Source organism: Lissotriton helveticus, chromosome 7 (assembly GCF_964261635.1).
Source record: "Lissotriton helveticus chromosome 7, aLisHel1.1, whole genome shotgun sequence".
Classification (NCBI taxonomy): Eukaryota; Metazoa; Chordata; class Amphibia; order Caudata; family Salamandridae; genus Lissotriton; species Lissotriton helveticus.
The window spans coordinates 1,309,943,403-1,309,962,884 of record NC_136068.1 but is presented as its reverse complement, the minus strand read 5'-3'; the positions used below and the strand labels follow the sequence as shown (position 1 = coordinate 1,309,962,884).

Below are 19,482 nucleotides of genomic sequence, written 5' to 3'. Positions count from 1 at the left end.
GATATTCCCCTTACAGATCGCGGTCGGCACTACTGATTTCGGTTGCTGTAAATGGCATAATTTGCGTGAATCAGTGTCCGTCCGGCGGAGCTGCCTTTTCAGCCAGCCATCCCGCAGTGCGCCCTCTAGCGCCACCTGCCCCTTCCATTAAGCAGTTTTGTACCCTCTGCACCGTTAAGGTGAGTTTCCTGCAGGCACGCTATTGTTACGTCTCCTGTTCAGCTGCGCCATAATTCTATGTCTCTTGTGAATTGACCCCATACCACGCACATTCCAGGTGCATACTTTGTATGTGCTAGGAGTCCCCATTGTGGCATATGACTGTTAAAATCGACAGACCCCGCACCGTCCGTGCATCATATATAATGTGTGGTGTCTTAAGTGCCAGTAAAACATGTAACCCTCTAACTTTAAGGTCCCCCGTGTGAAAAAACCCGGGGTCCAAACATCATCGTCCAACGTGGGCAACAGTGAAACGTAAGCATGCCTGCGCTATGGGGGGTGGAGCCCACTTACACTCTCTAGGTGACTGCTGGTGTAACTGCATTGTGCCCTAGTCGAGTAGGCATCCCACTCCCTGTTAGCCCACCCTCGCTCCCAGTCAGGCCTCATACATTACCAATCGGTGTCTTCCACAGCTAACATCAGAAGTCATTCGCCATTTGGGCAGTAATTTTGGGGAACAGCTGCAAATTAGTGACAGAGCCAGACATCTCCGTGTGGGAGTCCGAATTGCTGCCCATGTCCGCTCTGTCCTTGGCATCGTGTGCTGCCAGTGCCTCCTCTGTCAGCAAAGACACTTCCGGGGTCTTTCGAGTTCCGGCCGGTGTCCTCCCTCCTTCCGCACCTGTTCCCTCCGTGCGGTCTACCCTTGCGCTGTGCTGCGACCTTCCTCGGCGCGATGGTCCCGCGTCCTGTTCTTCCTCCATCAGATCCTGCGTGTGCAACGGCGTCAACGCCACCTCCATCCACTCCGCTGCCTCCTCCGGGGACTCAAAGAAATAGGATTTGTTGCCATGAATTATTTTGAGGCGGGCCGGGAATAGTAGTGCGTATTTCAGGTTGCGATCCCTCAGTTTGCGCTTCACACCCAAGAACGTCGACCTGGCCTTTTGCACCGCTGGGGTGAAGTCCGGATAAATAGATATGGTCTTGTCCTCAAATTTCAGTGGAGCGTTCTCCCTTGCCACCCTCAGCACTGAGTCTCTGTCCTTGTAGTGTAGGAGGCGTGCAATCAGCGGCCGCGGCGGGGCTCCCGGCTTGGGCGGCTTCGCTGGCATTCTGTGCACCCTCTCCATGCTGTATAACGGAGTAGGCTCCTGGGGACCCACCACCTACTTCAGCCAGTCTTCCACGAACTGTGTGGGGTTCCTCCCCTCGCTGCGTTCCGGAACTCCTAGTATTCGCATATTATTGCGGCGTGCCGGCCCTTCCGCATCAACCATCCCGTCCCAGAGCGATTTAAGCTGCTTCTCCATGTTCTCCAGTTTCGTGGAGTGTTCCGTTTGCTGCAGAATCAAGTCATCAAGTGCGATCTTGTGCTCCACGACCTTTTCAGCCAGTTTGTTATGATCAGCTCTAAGAAGTAACAGGCCCGTCGCCATGTTGTCCATACGTGTCTCAAGCGCTTCTCTGGAGGCCTTGATTTCCGCCAGTATGAGGTCAAGTTTAGCCTTCTGTGTTCCTTTGCCTGTCGGCGGCACAATTTCGTTGTTTGAGGAGGCCAGTGGGTCATCCGATCCGGTAGATTGAAGGTCTGCGTGCGCCCTCTGGTCCTGCATCTTGGCCCTGTTTCTCCCCATGGCTCGCGTCGTCAGAGTGGCGGTGTTGGGGACCCGCGTGTATCCCCAGGTCCTGCACTTGCTTGGCGCAGTTGGTAGTGTCAAACCCCACCGGTACTATGTGCCACCAAGGCCCACTGCACGTTGCCGTAGAGGCAGAGATCAGTCTGAGGGGTCTTTCCCGGGCACTCCAAATGTCTCTACGGTAGCCCCGTCAGCGAGGCCTGGCTGTATTCCCCCCGATGGCATGCGGTGGAGGGGAGGGGTCGGTCACCCAGCCCACGATGGTATCGCTGCCCACAAGATGCCGTCTCTCACACTAACCGTAGGGGGGCAGACACTCCCACTGCACCACACTCCAAACCGTTGTTATATGCCACCATACAGCTGTCTAACCGGCCACTGTGTGTGCAAGCTGCAAATCTCCACCAGGCTCTTGCCGCAATATGGCGTCTCAGAAGTAGCGCACTCGGCCTCCAGAGTGCTTGCACCCTCCGGTGTATCTCCTCCTTCCACGCCGTGTCGGTGCCCCACACTTCCGAACCGCTCACCGACCTCCACCTCCGGCCCTGCGCTCTGCTTATCCCCAGCGCAATGAAGGTGTTATATTTATCTTTCTTTATGTAATAATATTCACCTTGTAATCAAATTCTTCCAGCCGGCACGAGTTCACAGACCAACGGCAGCTACGAGCTGCCCTGCAGTTCAAACCTCGCGCTGTGTAAACCTTTATCTTGCCTGGCTGATAATAATTATTTGTCAAGATATTCTATGTGCTTCAAACCTCGCTCCGTGTTTTTCCCAATATGAAGGCTAGAGCTCTCCCTCACGCAGAGTAGTTACTTTCGAATGAGGCTCGAGCTGCTCTTCGTGCTTCACTGCACCTTCGTGTTCACATTTGATCAGAAGGATCGTGCCGCCCTCCACGCTTCCCTGCTCGTGGTATGCTTATATTTGAAAATACTGTTCAGTCAGAATCAACTCGTCGCTCCTCAGGGATTATCTGGATGTTAATATTTCAATCAATATGTACTTAAACATACGAAGGCAGTTCACAGATCTTAGCGTATAACATCTATGACAGAAGGCCCTCCCGTTCTCGGGGGGAAGGACGATCGCCTCTGCAGTTCCAAAAATGGCGCCCGCTGCCCCGAGCACAGTGGTGATGTCGCACACCTCTCCTGGGTCACTCAGTAGTTCCTTCTCCCCAGGGGCAGACGTATGCAGACAGTACTGTATGGTAGTGAAACGCCCGTTACCATTCTCAGTGGCGTTCCTGCCCGCCTCACCTCCGCATCGGAAACAGCATCTCCCCGAGTGTTTGAGCTCCAGGCCCCAAGCTCATGTGTCCGCGCTCGTAGGTCCCCACCGGTGACTCCGGCACCGATACTCCTCACAGTCGCATCCGTGCCCAGTCGCACTCTGCCCTCGAAGTCCTGAGGCCGGGCAAATCCTCCCTCAGTGCCTTGGACGTTGCTGCACTCCGTGCTTCCCCACAGGTCTCCGCCAGTCCGTCCCAGCCAAGTTCACTCAGCCCGGCCACTCCTCCTGCCACAGGCCGCTGCTCCTGCTACCTGCAAGGCCGCTCCGGGTCCGCTCGTGATTCACACCGCTTGGAGGCAGTCCACGTCTTGTAGCCTGGGTCAGCCTGTCCCCCACACTGCCGATGGTCGTGGAGCTAAGGTGGGCGTCCCGTGGGAAAACGGGAACTCAGGATAATTTGCTTATTTCAGGGCATAGGACGGAGCTAGTCTAGATCACGTCCGCCATGATCGACTCGTGGCCACGCCCCCCACCCCCCTGTCATGTGTATATAATCCCCTGTAAATACTGCCCAGTGCCAGTTGGCACAGTGTATCTGTGTGATTATGATCTGATGTGGTTATGGTAATACAAAGGCTATTTTTATATATAACCTTGTGTTGAGTTCTTTTTTGTGGTGTGCCTAGTGTGTCGCTGCTGTGTGTGTGTGTTGCGCAAACGCTTTACACATTGCCTCCGGGATAAGCCTGACTGCTCGTGCCAAGCTACCAAGGGCGTGAGCAGGGGTTATCTTTGGTGTGTAACTCCCTTGCCCTGACTAGAGTGGTGGTTTCTGCCTGGCTTTGGCGCAAGCCTTAGCCAACCAGAAATCCCATTTCTAACAGTCATGAAATACAGGGATTGGTCACAGTCCTGTGGAATGGATGTCTTCTCCATTGTCTCTCCAAAGTCCCCTTTGATCTTGTCCCATTGTGTAAAATCATGCGCCTAATGGGTTCTATTTGGTCTTGAAAAAGCAACACCTCCCCTGTTTTCGCAATCAATACCCTTTCATAAAGCCCAGTCAAAACACTGCTCCATTAATGAACGTGTGTTTTGACATTTTTGGTGAAGACCAAGCTTTGATTCTGGAAACACATGACGACCTTGGAGCTTATAGAGTGGTACTGCATTACCCTCAGAAATGTTGCCTTTATTGAAGCTAGGAAGAGTCATTTGTATAAATTGGTTGCCAAGGTAACCAGGTCAAATTTCAGTATGGTGAATAGATATGTGCCCTCAGGATTCCAAAAGCTGTAAAGAGCCTGGAAGGCGGATGCCAAACAGTTTCAAGGTATGCTAAATGTAGATCGAGGTTAGAAGAGAGACACATTTTACTGAGGCAATGGCTATCAGTGCAATTGCTGCCAATTTACTTCAGTATTTGCATTATTATTACAAAGGGCAACACATGTCTGCTATAACTCTCTCCTGGTGAATTGCACTAGCTCACACTAATGTCATCACTTACTCCGAATCACTTGCAAACTGCTGTCATTGCACCCCCCACATCCCAATTTGTTGGGCTCGCTCACCTCTATCAATGCTCTCTCCCAGTGGCGGTGGATCAGTCACATAGGTCGTCATACACTCCTGGAGTATGTGGCTCTCTCCATGTTTACTAAACGCTGCAGGTTATCTCACGACCCCATTTCTGGATATAAGGGTGTTTGTGAGCATGCATCATCTGCTCAAGCAGGTTGACATGGAGCATAATAAACTTTCAGGATGGACAAGGTCCTCGCTTGGCACCTGAAAATAAAAGGCACCTTCAGCCAGATTCATGAAAGGAAATCCGTCTCGCAAAGGGCCAGATTCTGAGATCAGTCTACATTTTCATTTCAGGGGTGCTACAGGGTGTCCTTTGGACACCCCTGGCACCCTTGAAATCGCATCCTTATTTGCGAGGAATCACAATTTATTTTGCAGTTTCTACATGAATCCCACTTTGCTTTAATAGCGATTCCTTAATAATTGCTATTAAGGACTCGCAAAACGGGACATTGATGAATCTGGCCGTTAGCCCTTGCAACCTGTGCCACATAAACTATTGGCAACATATTAGCAGAACAACTGTGACCTGCAAAAGAAAGTCAAATGCAAAGAAAGATTTATAAAAACAAAAATAAACATCATGGTATGGCAGAGGGGTGCCTAAAGAGGCAGACCTAAGACAACTGAAGGGTACTTTGTTACATAGAAAACACCCAGTGCAGTACAGCACGTGCATTCCTCCCTTACTAACCACAACTGACAAACCACCCAACAGGATTTTAGATTTCCACTAACACTTTACTAGCAGCTCCAATGTCCTAATTGCTTTACAGTGAATTCATTTTACTGAACGGAAAGAAATTTAACACCGGTACGAAACATAGCCCCTCGAGTGAGTGAAAAGGTACTCTATCTGCTTATTCTGCTTTTACCCAGCTCCTTCTTCTCTACCCTGTGCTCCCCCATACCACGAGTCACATAAAGGGTTGTCTTGCCCACTGGAAAGGGAACTGATCCTTCACTAACACAGCCTACCTCAACAGACGACTCTTCTTCTACATCCCCAACCACTAGCTTCGTTCCGCCGACCTCGCCCTCGCCACCGTCCCTCGCATCCGAAGAACAACCACCGGCGGCAGATCCTTCTCCCACCTCGCCCCCAAGACCTGGAACACCCTCCCACTGAGCCTACGACAGACCCAAGACCTGCTGACCTTCAGGAGGCTACTCAAGACGTGGCTATACGACCAGTAGCGACCCCCCCCCTTTTTTTCCCCCCAAGCGCCTTGAGACCCTAACGGGTAAGTAGTGCGCTCTACAAATTCTTGATTGATTGATTGATTGAGCCCAGTATCATCTCCCTTTGTGCAAACCTTTGCATTGTCTACTCCCACTTCTCACCCACCTGGCACTCTACAGCTTTACCACCCAACATCTGGACATATCACTTGTGTACATGATCCACCTTGCCTTCAACTTTCACTTTGCTTTCCTTCTGTCCACAATCACCATCCCACTCTTATCTATCCAACCTGTTGTCGACGTTTTACTCACCTTCTCCAGATGTGTCTTTACTGGTGGGAGAGTACACAACTGTCCTGTACACCCAAAATGTTTCTTTTACGGCCTCCCTCCATGTCCATCCACTACCGAGCACCACTTTCACTTATAACAAGGCTATGTAAACTGTTAGCACATGACACTCCTCTTTTCATTGTATAATTAACACATTTCACCTTGCTCTGCTTCAGCCATAGGTCACGCTCAGAGTAGCATATGGTAAGGGGCTTAACGCATCCTCCAATGGTTATTAGGATGTCTCCTCCCTTGTGTAATCTGTCACTGGCAAATATACCATAGCCTAGGTTTATCAGCTCACTGCATCGCATCGGCATCAAACAATGTCAGCCTGGCAGGTGGGGCCCGTACATTATCACTCTGCTGACCTTCCAAAAGCGCCTACTTGGAAAATGAATTAACCACCTCTCATTCCTCTACACTGCTTCCTGAACTTCTTGCACATACATGCATAATGCCCTTTCGTTTCTCCATGGATTCATCTGGGTGTCCTATACTTTTATTGTACTTTGCTTCTGCAACAGCAACGTAAGGTCAATGGCAGATGAGATTAACAAGCGTCTTTCTACCTTTAATCAATCCTGGCTGCCCTCTGGCATGCCCATAAATGTATGTTGTCTCCAAGAGACATGCCTTCAATTGCTGTCACGTGGCCCCATGTCATGTGGGAATCCTTCTGCCAACCCAGTTGTGTTTAATCCATTGCAATCTGCATGTTGGGACTTGTGGGCCCAACATATAGTGGGAGGGGGGGGTATAAAATAAAAACTCCCCGTTTTGATAATTGAGTAGCAAGGACTTGCCAATGGTGTCACATGAGACATGAGACCAATAGGAAGCTGTTTCGGTCCTCCCTCTTGCCTCCCCCTAGTTAGACTTCCTGCACTGTTCTTACTACGAGTACAAGGGATGATGGATCTCTCGCACTCACTTCCTGATGAAGTACATCCTTTAGTTAATGGAATGCTCTTTTAATTCCTCGCAGGAACTGCGCTACATTTTCATCCCTTCTGACCTGAGAGATTACCTGATGTTGAAATCTGCCATTTTGGGCGTTGAAGTTCCAGAAGGCAATGATGCAGGTGACATGTGAGTAGCTTTGGCAGACTTGATGTGAATAGTTGCTATGTCAATAGCTTTTTCTGACTTCATTTGACTATTAAATAATAATAATATGCAAAGATTTGCAAATCCCAGTTGTATTTGCTTTAATGCTATATTAAGATATCTTATTATCTCTTTCCTGCTTTCTTTGCTGTTTGTTTGCTATTGCCTTCCTTGCTCCATGTAAAGCAATGACGCTTTCAACAGAAGATTAAAAAATACTACCTTCAAGTTAAATTACTCACTTGAAATCTCCTTTACTTAATGGTTACACTGGCTGTGCCAATGAAATGTTTGTTAGATGTCTTACTTGCTGAAGGTGACTCCCAGGTTCTGCTGGCTCTCCTGTTTAAAGCTGAGCCCTCCTCCATACACTTCCTCATCATTTTGTATGTTAGGATTGTGGGTGCCACTAGGGTAAGAAGCACATCACATAAAGCAGCAGTACAATAAAATACATTTTAAATATAAAATATATCATTGAGCTTTTAAAAACCTCATTAAATGCTCACATGATCTGTTTAATTTTATTACATCTGAATTTCTCATTTTCTTTGCTATATGGCTGAATAGTTTTTATTAGAATAGAGTTACCCCAGTGAAGCATTTTTATTTGATCCTTATTTGATCCCCATTTGGACGCTACATGAGTCTACTGATTAAACAAATCTTACAACATACAAATTTAAGTATGACCCTCTTACTGGCAAAGTCATTGAGAAAATGTTTTACGAGACGTCGGAATCTCAGTTGACGTCAGCTATGATGCTTTGTATAGATTGTTCTACTCTCTGTCATTTTCCACTTCTTCCAGTTGCGGCTGCAGAATGCTACGTGGCCAATTCATACTTCCAGTACTTTACTTTCATTTTTTTTAATGAGTGCATTCTGGGAGCTGTAGCCTTCGCAATATGGAGCAAGTAGTAAGCATAGTAGTCTCTAGGTCTATTGTTATACCAATATTACTGGCCTAATGTGCTAATAAACTAATTGTCCACAACGTCTTCTCTCACCTTCGAGGTGTCAAGCGCAATCAAACCTCTAAAAGCGCTATGACTTTTCCATTTTATACATTAGTTTGGCACATCATTTGGCCACGCTGGCACTTCAGGCAATTTGTTCTGGAAGCAGAATCATCATGAACTCATTAAGAAAACCAATTGATGGATTTTTAATTTGTACATTTCTTTTTTGATTTACATTGTGCTTCATAATTAAAGCCTATTTAATGTTATACCTTGGGTATAAAGTCGAAGATAGGAGGGTTCTTTTAACTCTATTAATTGAGTCTATGATCTGAAAAAATTAAGAAACTGAAACTTAATTTTTTTAACATTTTTGGATCAAAAGAAGTATTATCGCATGAGGCATATTCATATTAACAGAGATTGGAGCTAAACGTTGTACTTCACATATTTGTAACTTCACATACTCGTAGTTGGTCTGATATGTATTTTTTTTTTACGGAGTTTCATATAGTGCGAACTTGTATCAGATCGCTTTACACGAGCACTAGTTGCGTTACATGAGGACACATTCATTTTTGTTTGGCATGGCGATGTTCAGCGTTCCTGCTGAGACTCGAACCACGTTTCCCAGATTGGAGGTCGACTGCTCTAGCCGTTACGCCAACTCCTCTCCCCATTTGTGGAGGTATAACCGAATTTCAATCATACACCACATTTATGATAGAAACAAGCTGGTGTTCAACAAGCCCACAGTCTAGCAAAGCATCTTAAATCGTGAAGGATAGGTGATATCTGAAAGGAAGTAATTGAAGCGCACTCTCATTAATAATGTCTGATCTACCCTCGTACCCATCCTGCCCAGGTTGGGTTTTTAGTGCATTATGTAGGGCAGTGCAAAGAAGCTCGCTCTGTGACTGAGAACTTCATTTTGCAATCCATTTAATCGTACACCTTTAACAGGCAAATCCGTTTCTGAATGCCATGCAGGGACCACAAAGTGGGGAGGGAGGCACCATTGAGGACTTTGCTAAAAGCACGTGGATAAGATTGCTTAACCTTGTAGTCATACCCCATATCTAATTGTGTAATACTCCGTGCTGCTGTGAAATTATAGTACTTTGTTTAAGTAAAAAGATAAGCACTGGGATGGGCTGGGATTTATTCTATCTGATATATGACGGTTGAGTTCTGAGCCTCTGCCTCTCCACGCTACCTTCTTGAGAAACCTTTGACTTCTCGCCCCGGCTACCTTGACAGTAAAATGAGAAAATGGTGTACTCTGCCAAGTATGCAGGAGGGATCCCTAGACACTGGTGGTAAACGGCCCAAATCTCCAGGGTTGGGGTCTGTCTTGTTCCCCCTTGAATAGGGTCTGGTAACCTTAGAGCATTTCTTCTTAATATGCAGCCTGTCTAGTTCCATTTTAGCCTGTCGTTATCATAGCCCGTCGCTGAACATTTTCCTGTAGTAGTGTTGAGTGCTGCAAGCAGTATCTAATTATTAGTCACTCTGCCGTGAGTGTCCAGTGTGGACATCATGGTGTCACTAAGTCTACTACCTAACATCGCCTTCCATTATCATGGGTGATGCAGCTCCATTTGTTCAGTAACTCATTGAGGCCATCTGATGGAACAGGATGACACTCGTCTTGTTGAGATTGCCCTGGCTCTCTTATAGGAGTTTCAGCAATTGTGACTGACATCATAGGTGCAATATGTGCTGTTCCGTGGATTGACAGGTATTTCGGGTGATAGAGTTGTAGATGGAACCAGGTGTCCTATTGTGGTATTCGCACTTTAATTTCTTTTATTTTTCTTTTCGCATTTTACACATTTTTGTTTGATTTCTTTTCACTTTTATTCAGGCTTCTCACGATAATTTGAAATGGCTTATTTACCTGGTATGTTGAAATCTTGACACCTTCTAGCTTGACTCAGGTTTTGCAGTGTCCCTTGAGTACATTAGTGCCGTTGTGTGAACAGTTGCCCAAGTTTGGTAAGTGTTTAAGCATGCTGTAGACGAGACTTGTTGGTTTTCCCAATGCTTGTTTGAGTCAGTGGGCAGGCATGGGTAATGTACCAGCTGCCCAGGTACAAGGAACAAATTAAGGTCCCCACACCTTTGCACTCCTATTGCATTTATAATTCAGTAGCAGAGGAGCTAATTAGCTCAACTGACCACTTTGCACCCACTGACAGTCGGCAGTGGCTTATACCTGTCAAGAGCGGACACCTGTAAAAACATGTCACTATCATGCCCCTACTCTAGGAAACCATCCGCTGCCCCAGCCACACTTTGAACTACAGACCCATCTCCCTCCTACCACATCTGGCAAAGGGCTTAAAGAAACTAATTAACCAACACCTCACCGACCACCTTAGCAACCACCAGCTCCTTTATGACATGCATGACATGGATTCAGGCCCACCCACAGTACAGAAACAGCACTCATTGTTGCTACAGACAACATGCACATGATCCTTGACAGAGGAGGCACAGCAGCCCTCTTTCTCCTGGACATCTCTGCAGTTTTCGACATGGTCTAACAACCCATCCTTATCAGGCGCCAGCACAAGATTGGCATCCCAGGACCTGCTCTATGCTACATCTGCTCTTTAATGGATAGAACACAAGCTGGCAGCCTGGTACCTGACTCTGGAGTGTCTCAAGTCTCGTAACAGAGCCCCACTCTCTTCAATGCATACATGATCCCTCTGGCCAGCATCATCTGGGCACACATCAACAACCACTCCAACGCAGACATGTGCAACTTATTGTCTTCCTCTGGGATAGGACGCCAAAAACAAGAAAGAAGTTTACCATATGCATGGCCAAAGTTGGTAACTGGATGAAAGCAAACTGTCTCAAGCTCAGTACCAATTAGACAGTAGTAGTGGTCCTCAAACACCTTACTGTGGGACGCCAACTGCTAACAGACCAAACTCGGTTCCACACCTACACCTGAATCCCACACCAGGAACCTCAGAATGATAATCAACAGCAAACTGGAAATAACTGCAGAAGCCCATGCCGCCACTGCATTCTGCTTCCTCACCCTGAAGATACTGAAGAAGATCTTCAAATTACTCCACGCCCTCTGTGCCAGGATCATTAAACAACTCACTAGAAGGATACAAACCATCCAAAACTCAGCAGCCAGACTCACCTCAACCTTCCAAACGGAACCCACATCACACCACATCTCAGGGAACTACACTGGCTCCCGACACACACAAACAGTCAATTCAAAGTCCTTACATAAACACTCACTACACAACTCAGGACACACTTACCTGAAGTCGGATCTCTTTCCACCAACCATTTAAACACCTCCGCTCAGCAGGACTCCTACTCGCGCATATCCCATGCATAAACATACCATATAACATATCACATAACATAACATATAACATAACATAATCTGCAGTTGCGTCTGGTCATGTGAGCGGGTGACACATATACAATAGTCCTAAAGATTGACATTTACTGCCTTGTCTTGGACTGGAATCATGACTGAGAAGAGAACGACTAAGGGACTTGCCTAGATGCTCGGTTTCTCTTGTATGTGTCAGCAAGTGTTTCATTTAACTGTCTGAAGTAAGCAAATCATGGGGGTGTGGGAAGATGTAAGGCCTGCTGTGTACATCAGGCTAATCTTAGCTACAAATACCACCGATCACTTTCTACTCCTCCATAAAGCAGGCTTGGGTCACTGCAGGGCAAGCCACCAACTAGCTTAACTGTGGCACAAGGACTGAAATATCAGCAAAGGGTCACACCATATTATTCACAATATTGGCCCACAGAAACCTACCAGCACTGTCCCCGGGTGTCCACAATCAATTAATTGTGATCTTGGGCAACAAACAGAAAACTTTATTTGCAAACATAAATATGTAAAATGTGCTTTACAAAGCCTATTGTGTTACCATTAAAAAAATAGTTATTTTCAGGGCTCCCCTTAAACAGCATGGGCTCACTTGCTGCACTCAAACAGTTACGCGGAGACTGACAGTGTCCTAGATTGCCCTGTAAGAATACAAGCATCTTATCTTTGCCTCTCTCTGGGACCAGTCTGCAGAGAGAATGCTGAGCCATTGCTCTGCAAAGGAGGCAGGGTGCGAGAGGCGCACAGTAGGAGTGGCCACAGCTGCCTCGTGATCCACTACAGCGAATCAGCATGTCCGGGTACATCAGTCACATATTGTGGTGCAGGGTGCCAGTCTAAAGCCAATGTGGCAAAGACACATTGGCATACATGGCAACATTTCAGAACAGATTTAAAAATAAAATGGGGCAATGTATTTCCCCATGGACTTCTATTGAGAGAGGGGCATTAATAGGCGAGAGACAGCTACAATAAAGCCATTTTTGGCTTGGAAAATTGGGAGTCTCCTTCCTGAATCGGGTCTGTTGAAGCGGTGGCTCTTCCGCTATGGCGGTGGAGGAGGGTCCAAGGACAGGGACCTCTGTCTTATCTGAGTTGAGCTTCAGGCAGCTGTTGTTCATCCAGGCTGCGACGTCCTTCATTCCTTCCTGGAAGCAGAGTCTGGTGTCTTTGGGGTTCTTCATGAGGGATAGGATGAGCTGGGTGTCATCGGCGTAGGATACTATGCTGAGCCCATGCTGTCTGACGATGGTGGCGAGGGGGGCCATGTAGATGTTGAAGAGTGTGGGGCTGAGTGAGGATCCTTGGGTTACTTCGCAGTTGACCTCTGTGGGTTCAGGGATGAAGAGTGGGAGTCTGATCCTTTGGGTTCTGTGGATTATAAGCGGAGGATTGCACTTGAGGGTAGGTATGTTTCTTGGCTCTGTTGTCCAGATGTGGAGTGGTTTAGTTATCTAGGAAACAGACAATTGTTTCAACTGTCTTCTGAAGTGTATATGCTCCTGGGTGCTTCTAATGCTGGCTGCTAGTGATGCGCAGAGCTTGGCAGCTTGTTGAGACTAATCATTGAGTCTGATTGGACAGTGGGCATGAAACCAATTTTTGAATATGCTCTTTCCACTTTGGATGGAAAGAGTATACACAAAACCAAAACAAAATTTGGCAAAGCCAATAGATCTAGCTTTATATGTGTTGTATTATAGAACTAGACGCAGTAACGGAATGTTCAAAGAGGAATCAGAATATCGGTCCGGTGGGAATCTGTGGAAATCACAGAAATGTAGTTTAGGTGTTTAAGCCGAGCCCTTAATTACATAAGCCTAATACATGTCCCTTTTAGAGACCCCTCCCCACCCCCACAAACACTCTCACCACTTTATGTAACCCACTTAAAGCTCTGGTTAGAAGATAGTGGTTGTAGGTGGGTATTCATTCTGAAATCCCATAGTGAGGGCAGGTGCCCCTTACTAGGTAAGTTTTGGGTTCAAAATTGACCTCTGATTAGCACCCATTAACCAGTGGCCTTGTCTTACTTCTTTCATTTCACAGATCTGGTTTACACTATTCCTTGTCTCCCAATTGAAGATTGAAAAACAGCAGTAGCTGGTATAATCAAATCACAAATTGGTTATAGCATCACTCTGTCTGTTAGGAGGACAAGCTCCAGGGGATCCAGAACTCAGCTGTTCACTTTGTATTAGGGTGCACAAGGTCGATCAAGTCACGCCTCTGCTTAATACTTTGGGATTGGTTGCCATCTACAGAGTTCACTGGGTGTGTGTACGAACCATCGAACAGTTATGGAACCAGCCTTCCTATTATGAAGGAAGATGTGCTCTATTGGATAGAAGGAGCCCCGCTACACTAGGGAGTGACTTGGAGGAAGAGATTTGTCCATTTTGGTTCCTACTTTCTACAACAGCCTCCCTCCTTTCTCACCTTTTAAATTCTAACTTTCTTTTCAGAAAAGCTTCATAATTCTTATTCTACAGAATATAGTTATTTGGTTGCTGAGTAGTTTATATATAAGCACCTGGACACCCACGGGTGGAGTTGGGGGGTGGGGGGGAGACCACTCTTTAAAAGTCAAACATAGTGTGACAAAGCATATAACATGATATACCTATTTGGCTGAACACCAAATTCTGAAGCTTTCTTTTCTGCTCTGCTCACAGGCCGCAGAGCTACTTTGGACCAGAAGCCTCTGCTCACAAGTTTAAGATCCTGCATCCAGACTTTATAAAATATCTCACTGACCGGTAATGCAATCTCTTCCTTCTGTCTCCCTCTAGTTTCTTCCCTTGCACTTTCCCATCCCTCCTTTGCCACTTGCACACACTGTTTGCATTTCCCTTTGTACTTTTCCTTCAGTTCTCCCTGAATGCAATCTGCCCTTTCAATCTTTGTTTTAAAACTTTTTTCTTTTATAATGCCTCTGACCCATTTTCCATCCTTTCAGGTTTTTGAAATCTAACTTACTGAAATCCCAGTTCGCCAACCTGTACATGCCTAGCACAGGGGCTCTAATGCTTCTGACTGCACTCCATACCTGTGACCAGGTGAGGTTACTGTCTATTTTTACGTTCTGCCTGCAGACCACAGTTTATATGTACAGTGGGAAAATATATGAATTAAATTGTTTGTTTCAACTCGGATTTAGTGGCTCTTTCTGTTCTGATTTGTAAATAAAGATTTTATTTTGACTGTCTCTTTGTGGGAAAGTCGAATGCATCTTCTCTCTCGCAACACAATGTCAAAACTGTAGAAACTCCTACCAACATATCCCAGCCCAGCTGAATGTGCAGTTGTCAACCATGCATCCTCCTGGAATAACATGATGGGCGACGTCCTGCAGCTCACTCATCCAGACACTAAAGGTTATACAGTAAAGATTTTACACAAGCTTATGCAATAGAACAACACAATGGTCTTCAAATAAAACCACAGAGACCATCATTGAACTCAGTATACAACAGACCAATTCTCATACAGACTGGACACAGCAGTATATAGTCTCAGAGAGAGGGAAAACTCATAACCACATAGAAGGTATGCTGTGAACTACCAAGAGCACTACGAGGTCATAGAATATGGCATCAACATACGATATGAATGCTGAGGACAAATATGCTAGAGGTAGAGATCTTAATCTTATAGCGTGGGCCGTCAAAGTATGATTGGCTAAACAGGGGGGTGCGGGGGTGATCATCAAGTTTCAATGCATTAGTATGGGACCATATCTGCCCCCAATTACATGGTCCCGTCCTTTATCACAGATCAATAAACCCAACTGATTTTACTTGTCATGTTTATGGGGTGCGTATATATAGTTGAAAACATATCATAGATATATCTCCGAGATTGGCTAAGGACTACAAGATGTTTCGGTGTAGAGCATCAGCATACCTCCAAGAACAGTATTCATACGCATGATTTTCTCTCCTCAGGTCAGTGCCTACGGATTCATCACAGACAACTACAGGGATTTCTCTGACCACTATTACGAGCCTGTGAAGAAACCCCTGCAGTTTTATGCTAATCATGATATGCTGCTTGAGTCAGTTCTGTGGAAATCCTTGCACCAGCGCGGTCTTCTGTGGCTGTACCAGAGATAACGGTGGCTTTTGTGGACCCTCTTCGCCTCCCAATAATGGAGCCGGCTTCTACTCTCACCCCAAGCCAAGCACTGAGCGGGAATGAAGACCGCCTACATCGAAGGAGTGACAGACCTCGTGCTGGGTGGAGAGGGGCGCAGAACCTTAGATGCTCCCGCTTGGGAAGCCACAGATGGGTCCTTGACCCGCGTCACAGTTCACCCTTATCCCTTTCTCATCTTGCCATACGATGATGCATTCCTCTGAAAAGGTCTTTTCCTTCAGGCATGGCTAAGCTTGGCAATGAGGACAGGGGCACTCAAGATGTACAATATTTCTTAACTAAACAAAAGTGTTGTTAACATTGTTAACTATGACAGAATGGCGCAAACTCCTCTTGTCAAGCTGCTCAAGATGAATATCCTGCAGTTGCACGGCGGAGAGCATGCCAGAATTCCGTTTCCATAAACCACTACAGCAGGCTAGAGAAACTCCCGACCAAAGCCACTTGAATGTAAGAATGAGTGTTAACACCTTGATTTCTGACCACAGAAAATAGTCCGAACCTGCACTGATGAAAAACACTGGGCCATCTAGTTACAGAGCATTAAGATGAGAGCTGCACAGTTTTATCGACACCCACCAAGAATGAGCCAGTTGGCAAGAGATCAGCAGAACCGGATGATGATTAGAACTTTGCTTATGTAGAGTGTGACATCATGGATTGAGTAAAGGAAGTATGACAGGTCTACAAGAAATAACCTCCCCCTGCCCCTCCCCCTTTTATAATCATTTGAAACCAGTAGCCGATCAGGATTTATTAGGGTGGTGACCCCCCACTTTCGTAGGTAACTAAGTTTAAATCAAAGAAATTAGCATGTTTCGAAGAATAGAAATCATGTTCTTTCCATCCTTCAAGGGAAAAGTTAACCTACAAAATATGGGTGCACTCTTAAAGGTCACACTTTACTATAAATGAGGATCGTTAATTTATTTTTACTCACTTTAGTGCTTCAAACTTCATACAACTTACGAGTATGAGCTGTCACGATCAAGCTGTGTACGACATCATTGTCAACTTTGAACATTCTCTGCTACTGCCATGGATCCAGCTGTTTGCTGATGGGCCGTGATGTAAAGAAAGGCACACAGCAGGGAGTGTTGCCACACAGCTTTAAAACGGTGACCCCCTATTTCTCCATTTTGAACTTTGAACTACCAAAGTCAAAACACTTTTTAAAAGTCATTTTTATATGCAAAGTAGAGTGTTTTTACAAGCATTTTTAATATGGTGGAATAACTTCTGCTTGATTAAAGGAAGACAATGATTTGATCAGATCCGAAAGGGATCTTGAAATAGGTTTTGCTTGGCCTGATGGCATGTGCTGGGCGCCTAGTCAATTCCTCGTCACGGTGCCTTATATGCGTGCATTGACTGATGTGCTGGTTCAATTGGCTTCTTAGCTTTTTAATACCTTCCCACTAAACCGTTGCATCCCCTCACCAGCAGAAAGAAAGTCGCAAAAAAACAAAAATGTTATGGATGCAGTGCTTGGATTACTCTAATCCTCTGGGAATTGCTAGGAGCCACATCCCAGTCCAAAGCTCTTTCGCCCAATGTCACCTTAGACAGGAACCAAACGTATGCAAATCAGACTTGGTCCTGCTCCAATGGGATCAGTCCAGCCCTAAGTGGTTCTGTCTAGAATGGAGGGCAACAAACGATAGGCTGGGATCTGGCTCGACTAAATACAAGTGACTGGCATTAATTCAGACATTATGCCCATCACTGCCCACTGTACTACTGGAAATAAGCTGCACGATACTTAATAAAAGTCCATATAGTCCAAAACCGGTCTTGGGTTGCTTGAGTTCCTGTTCAAAATGGATTTGGCCTAGTAGTTTCCGATGGATTATTCCTATTTGAGTAGGACCAAGGCTGATTTCCATATCAATGGGTTCTGTCTGGGCAACAAAAACGATGGCCTGGGATGCGGCCCAAGTAATAACTTGTGGCTAAGAATAACTCGAGCATTCCACCCATCTCTTTTTTGTATTCTCCACTTGCAAGAGGGCATTTTATGGACCATAACATTGAAACGTTCAACCAATCAATAAATGGGATCCTGTTTTCAATATTTCAGAGGCTGTGTCTCTGCCATAAGAATTCCCATTTCTTCGAGAGCCTTCCTTTTGGATAATCACGAGAACGGCCAGAGATAACTTTGTATCATTTGTTTCTATAATTCTCAGGTCATACAGCACCTCCAGGTACAAATGTAAGGTCAGAGAATGCGAGAATCAATGTAAAGATCTATGCTATCCATCATGTTTCACAAGAGTTTACCTTTTTGAGGGTTTTTGGGCTCAAGGAGCTGTATTTCTAACTGACTGATGTTCTGGTTGATGTCATCACTTGCAAATCTCATTTCTTGGTGTTAATGGACTGACAATGAAATGTTTTATTCTTTTAAACTGCATAACAATCAAATAAAATAATTTTACAATGTGTCATCTTATTCACTTCAAACCCAGTACCAAAGATTATTGAATTTTGCAGATGCCGCTCTTTAAATTTACGACAATTAGGGGACATTTGACCAAGTGGAATGCGAGATTATCCTCCAACAAGATTAAGGTTTGCTGCAGGGCTCATAAGTGTATACCAGGGTCTAATGCCACAGTGCCATTTCGTCTAGTGTGGGTCCAAAGTCTTGCAAAGTGATTTTTGATGCATTCCTCATCGGATCCACAGTCATGAGATCTTGTATGCTGATGCCATTATTCGGCTGATTGGTGATTTTGAAACCGAAAAGAAACTCAATTCGTTTTGTCCAGACAGAGTTAGAATGTATAATCCTGCTCTTAATGTCGTTGTTCCTAAAGAGAAAAGAAAATCCATAAAAGTAAAATAAAATGCTGATAAACTGAGTTCCCAAAACAAACTGAATAGCGTTCCAGAGTGAAATGACAGATCTCTCATCTTGCCAGCAAGATTCTCCACTCTCTGGTTGTAAACAGAATGAAGGAATTTCAATTAATTGCCAGAAGGCCTGGGTGTGATCTACATATATCCCTGAGGCTCACAGAGAGTGGAGGTTTTACAAACATCTTCAATGTAACAGGTTCAAAACGGAGATATTCCTTTTGTTATTAGAGATACATCCAATTTGATTTCCTTCTTGACCTTTGTAGTACTAAGCAAAATCTTTCAACGCCTGAAACAGTAAAAAAAAAAAAAAAAAAAGAAGACTTGCTCCTACCTACTTCGACTTCAGTGTGGTACTGACAGTAATATGGAGGGGACACGTCGATGACCTCCCGCTGACACATCTCCCTCCACCCAGAACCTTTAAAACTCGAAAAAGACAGCTTGAGACCCAGTTTTGTTGATTGGTAAGAGATATCAACATCTCAGGCCTTATTTTATTACATAATTAAAACTTGCAACATTTTATAAAAGTACACAGCACTTTTCTTTGCAACGTTATAACAGATTCTTTTCTCCAACATAGTCAGCCAGGCATCGAGTTACCTACTGCCCCATACCTCCTTGTGCATAAACAATCATTGTTATGAATTCATGGCTTACCCTTCAACTGGGTCTCCCTGGCAGATTTGACCTTTCTGGGCCCTCTATAGCCCTATCCTAGAGCGGCAAAAGAACAATCGCTCTTATGCAAATCCCTTCCCCCTTCGCTTGTGCCAGAGGCCCACTCACCTCGGACCACAACCTTCCCTGTATCCCTCGCCACCCACCGGATTGCTAGCCT

At 45.5% G+C, this 19,482-nt stretch overlaps 1 protein-coding gene across 2 annotated transcripts in view; it reads left to right on the top strand.

The window, feature by feature from the left end:
* Positions 1-18,218, top strand: part of ST6GALNAC2 (ST6 N-acetylgalactosaminide alpha-2,6-sialyltransferase 2) — a 373,309-nt gene extending 355,091 nt beyond the window's left edge. For both annotated transcript variants that reach the window (XM_078654601.1, XM_078654602.1), the window contains 4 exons: positions 7,141-7,244; positions 14,291-14,374; positions 14,575-14,674; positions 15,563-18,218. In XM_078654601.1, the coding sequence (XP_078510727.1) occupies positions 7,141-7,244; positions 14,291-14,374; positions 14,575-14,674; positions 15,563-15,730 (456 nt within the window). In that variant the 3' untranslated portion in view covers positions 15,731-18,218. The remainder of the gene's footprint in view (positions 1-7,140; positions 7,245-14,290; positions 14,375-14,574; positions 14,675-15,562) is intronic.
* The last annotated feature ends 1,264 nt before the right edge of the window (positions 18,219-19,482 follow it).